Here is a 4,258-nt window from a genome sequence, read left to right on the forward strand (position 1 = left end):
GGGTCGGGGGGCGCGCTGGGGGGGCTTAGTCCGTAATGCCCCCCGCTCGTTATCGGCGGCTCGACGGCGGGGACCCAGCGTGAGCTGCGTGAGAGCCACGCCCCTCAACCCGGCCACCGTCACCGTCACGGGGACCCAACGGCCGAAAATGGCGTGCGAATAGGCCATTCTACCGAATGGGAAAGAGAAAAGAGTCAAAAAGCACACGAAACAGTATTTCTAAACATATGTTAAAATTTTCTGCTTCTTCTGGGAAAATTAATCAATATGGTGGACAAGTGTGATCTATATCAGGTGGCTGACTCACGCGGCGCACTTTCGTAAGTTATACTGAACCGCATGCGCGAGTGCGGGCGGGTTTGCCTAACCTCGCTGTCCACAGCTCCTTATAGCCCCGAGCGTATAGGCAACCCGCCCGCACTCGTGCATTCTTGGGTACTGTGTAACTATGAAAATGCGCGGCGTGAATCAGCCACCTGGTATGTACTGTTTTTTGGAACTGTTTCCCTTACTTTATGTTTCTTTTCTTTCTTCTTCCACATTGGGTGGGATGGTCTAAATCCGTGGGGATACCATGGGTCCCCACAACACTTGGGGCCGCCACATGGGGAACCCCATCGTGTGCGCACGTGAAGGTAAGCCATGCAGGGGGCGCTCTGAATATCGTGCGCTTTCGGTCGTCGTGGAAAACCACCAACCTTTGGTCGGCACTGTCCGCAGGGTTTTCTAAATTAAGGAGGTTGCCCCTCCCGGGCCCCACCCCTCGGCGAAGTTGTTTGTCGTCCAGACCGACGGCGCACTTGGCGTGCAGCTCGACACCTCTTCGGCGGCGCGCCGCCCCTGCCCTCGCGTGCCTATGGCGGGACTGCATTCGCAGCCGTCGCCCATTTTCATAATTTTATTTATAGCCCGTGAGCTCCCCCACGCCAAAGCCAAATGTCGGGCGTCTGCTCCGCGTCTCGCGCAGCTTCGACCTTTTCGAGTTGGAGAGGACCGAGTATCGCATTAGGTCTGCCGGGGGCGGTCGGGGGCGTGGCATGGGGGCGGCGCGGGCGCGGGGGTTGGTTCCGTTAGGGGGTGTTGTAGGCTCTGGGCGTGGGCGGAAGAGAGCGAACGAGAGAGAGGGAGAGAGGAGGCGTGCTGGAGAACACGTCCGCACCCCTCCCCTCGGTCCAGTCGCTCTCACTCGCACTCCATCCATCGCCCACGCGACTCACTCCAGCCCTGCGACATCTGCCGTCGATAGAAGTTGGAGTCGGCCGCGGCCCCAGCTGGAGCTGGGGGGGGGGGGGCGTGAGCTGGGCGTGAGCCATGCGGCGTATGTGCGACAGCGCCCCCCACAGCTCTCCCCTGCAGAACGACGTGAACATGGGCTCCCTGGAAAGTTTAAGAGCTCCACAACCGCGTCCCTTTGCGCCGCCGCCGTCGTCTCGACTGGACCCTGTCATTTCATTTCCGAAAAACGACTAGAAACTCGATATAAAAACACGACGATCTCGTGATGACGTAGTTCGGCGTGTCAGCGGCTCGGCGGCGACCGCATTCGATTGCTTAACGCGACCGACCCTTTGTATACAGAAACCGCACAGCGGCAAGAGGATAAATGCTGGAGACGATTACGATCTCCTGCGAGACTTTTACTCGGCTTTCTGATCTCCCGCACCGCAGGGGGCAGCGCAGGCAGAGCGCGGAGCCTGAGCGGTGAGCAACCGCAGGCGAAGGGTTATTGTCAGAGCCGAGAATGTGTGCTTGATGTGAGACAGGTGTAGACCATAAGTAGGCAACCCACACTGCAGCCGCAGCTCGACAGCGTCCTCTCTCGCCCTCTGCGCGTTCGCCAGTTCACCCTTTTCACCCTATCCTTCCCGTCGACATCGAGACTATATACGCTGCGCCTCCGTCAGCTAATTGTCTAGTCTGCTCTCTAGAAGTTGGCAAACCTCCTGGAACAAACGCTTTGGAAGGCGCGGGGCTCGTCTCGAACTCTCTAATCTCGTTGGCTGAACGAACTCCCCTCTCCCCCTCCCCCTCCCTCCCTCTACTGCCTCGCGCACGGCACGAGCTCGGCAGCAGCGAGGCGCTCGCCCCGCCGCCCGGCTCGGCTCGGCTCGGCCGGGACCGCGGCGCGTGGCTCGGCTCGGCTCGGCTCGGCACGGTGCGCAAGGTGTGGGGTTGCAGCCCGGGGCGGCGGCGGCGGCGGCGGCGGTGGCTCGGATCGGAGGTGGCCGCAGTGGATGTGGTCAGGACGAGAGGCACACTTCCTCACAAGTGACGGAGCCGCACAGACCTCACCTCAAGTCAGTCACAGTCACTGCCGTGACACCGCCGCGTTCAGACGCAGACGTCCTGCCCGTCCTGCCGCCCCCGAGCGCGCTCCGCAGGCCCGCGCCGCTACGTCGGGTGACCCGCCCCATTGTTGCCGAGACGCCCTGCTGCTACGCCCGGCGCCGTCACCAACATGCCAGTCGCGGACGAGTCCGTCGCCTTCCAGCACCGCCGGCACCACAGCCTGAGCTGGGACCTGGAGCAGAGCGAGGTGCCCTTCCAGTACGTCAAGCTCAGCATGTTGTGGGACGACAAAGCTGTAAGTATCCGGTGTCCTGCCTCGCGCGTCCGTCCCCAGCGGCCCGTCCCGCCCGGCCCACTTGTTGAGGGAGTTGGGGGGTTCGGGGGGTCCCCTGCTTATTGCAGTGCGTCTGTATGATCAGAAAGCTGTCATCCTGGACCCGATCGCCGTTCTGCACCCCGACTGCTTGTCCTTTGTCACCCCACCACTTGCGGCAGGATTTGTTTTGCATCACTTTTGAGGTTAGGTTTGCACAAATTTGGCTTTCAAGCCTCGAGTCGTTAAGGTACGAGATTCCTCCTGCCATTCTGTGCGTGCCTTAATCCTGCTCTCCCTTTTATTAGTTACGTTTCACTCGTGGTTTCAAGGTTGCGTGACGAATTGGGGACGAAATTCTGTCTCGCGATTGTGGGTGCCGCACTGAATCACTGAATCCTGAAAATGCGGCAATCTTTCGGCCTTACGCCAGCAGCGGGCACGTCCCTTGAGATGTCGTTGTAAGTCAGTCCGCCTAGACAGGCGTGTTTCCTACTTTACAACGAGCTCGTGAATGCGGTTGTTACTCTGTGACGAAACGGTTGGTAATTCTGTATCGCCGAGTGTGCCGTGTGCCCAGAGCAGTGCGGTGGCGGTTTGCTTGTGCACCCATCTCCGGCCGCGGCGTCTGTCTAGTTCGAGTGTGTCCCGTCCCGTGTGTGTTCTGTTGTTGGACATTGTTGTCGGGTCGGAGGGGGGCAGCCGCCCTTGCACCCCCTGGACCGCTAGGCCCGCTGGGATGGAGGTTGTCACCTCTGACCTCTGCTACCCTGCCGCCGCTCCTGCGTTGCCGTTCCCTTCCACCGTCGACCAATGTTCTCTGCTCTGCGGGGGGAAAAATCGACGTCCTTTGATTGTCGTGGGTGCCCTTAATCCACCCTTAAGGTCGTGCGTGCCTGGGTAAAGAGAAAAGGTGTGTGAGAAAGAGACGTAGCGATAAAAAGAGAGAGAAAGGGAGAGAAATTTGGGGGAGGGGGGGGGGGCAGGACCGTTTGGGGCTTATCGTTGGGTTCTGGGTTTGATGTGTACAGGGGTCCGCCCTGGAAGGCTTCCACTCCGGGCCAGCCGAGCCGGGGTAACCCCGCGAGGGTTGGGGCGCTCCGGGCGGGGCGGGGGGCCGCGGGGAGGGCCGGGGCTGGCCGGGGCCGCGCACAGCACACAGCAGGAGCAGGGGCACTCGGGGGGCCCCGAGCGCCACCCCCTGGAGCGTACAACGTGAGGCCGATTGTTCCAGGGCAAACTCTCGGGGTTGTCGTTTCCGCGAAAAAAGAGTCTCTTAATCAGTACTGGAACGGATGCCAGCAATGTTTACCAACCCCGGGAAACTTTCAGCGTCGGGAAGAGACAGCCACAAGGGCAGCGGTTCTCAACCTTGGGGTCGCGACCCCAAATGGGGTCGCGAATTTTTTTTGTGGGGTCGCGGCGAGGTGCCTGGGGTCGCATGGGGTCGCGGCTTGGCAGAAGCGACATTTTCTGACTTGACATATCAAGAACTAACACAGAAATAGACTCGACCTACAGTATGACCTGCGTGTGGCGGCGCACACAAGGAAGTCACTGGAAAAAATCCGTCAAGTCCACATTTTCAATGTGGCTTAAAAGGGCTTCGCGTGCTTGGTGTGGGCTATGGGCCGACGAAACGCAGGCACAGAAGGA

General features: G+C 60.3%; 1 protein-coding gene across 2 annotated transcripts in view; it reads left to right on the plus strand.

Moving 5' to 3' along the window:
• The window catches only part of LOC113213438 (uncharacterized), a 27,262-nt gene that overhangs the window by 8,094 nt on the left and 14,910 nt on the right, over positions 1–4,258 (plus strand). The window contains exon 1 of one of the 2 annotated variants that reach the window (XM_052271499.1): positions 2,237–2,584. The exons of the other annotated variant lie outside the window; for it this stretch is intronic. Coding sequence (XP_052127459.1) covers positions 2,459–2,584 — 126 coding nt within the window. The 5' untranslated portion in view covers positions 2,237–2,458. Of the gene's footprint in view, positions 1–2,236; positions 2,585–4,258 lie in introns of those variants that run through there. 2 annotated transcript variants of the gene reach the window in all.

The sequence above is a fragment of the Frankliniella occidentalis genome, unplaced genomic scaffold (assembly GCF_000697945.3).
Source record: "Frankliniella occidentalis isolate FOCC.00 unplaced genomic scaffold, Focc_3.1 Scaffold163, whole genome shotgun sequence".
Classification (NCBI taxonomy): Eukaryota; Metazoa; Arthropoda; class Insecta; order Thysanoptera; family Thripidae; genus Frankliniella; species Frankliniella occidentalis.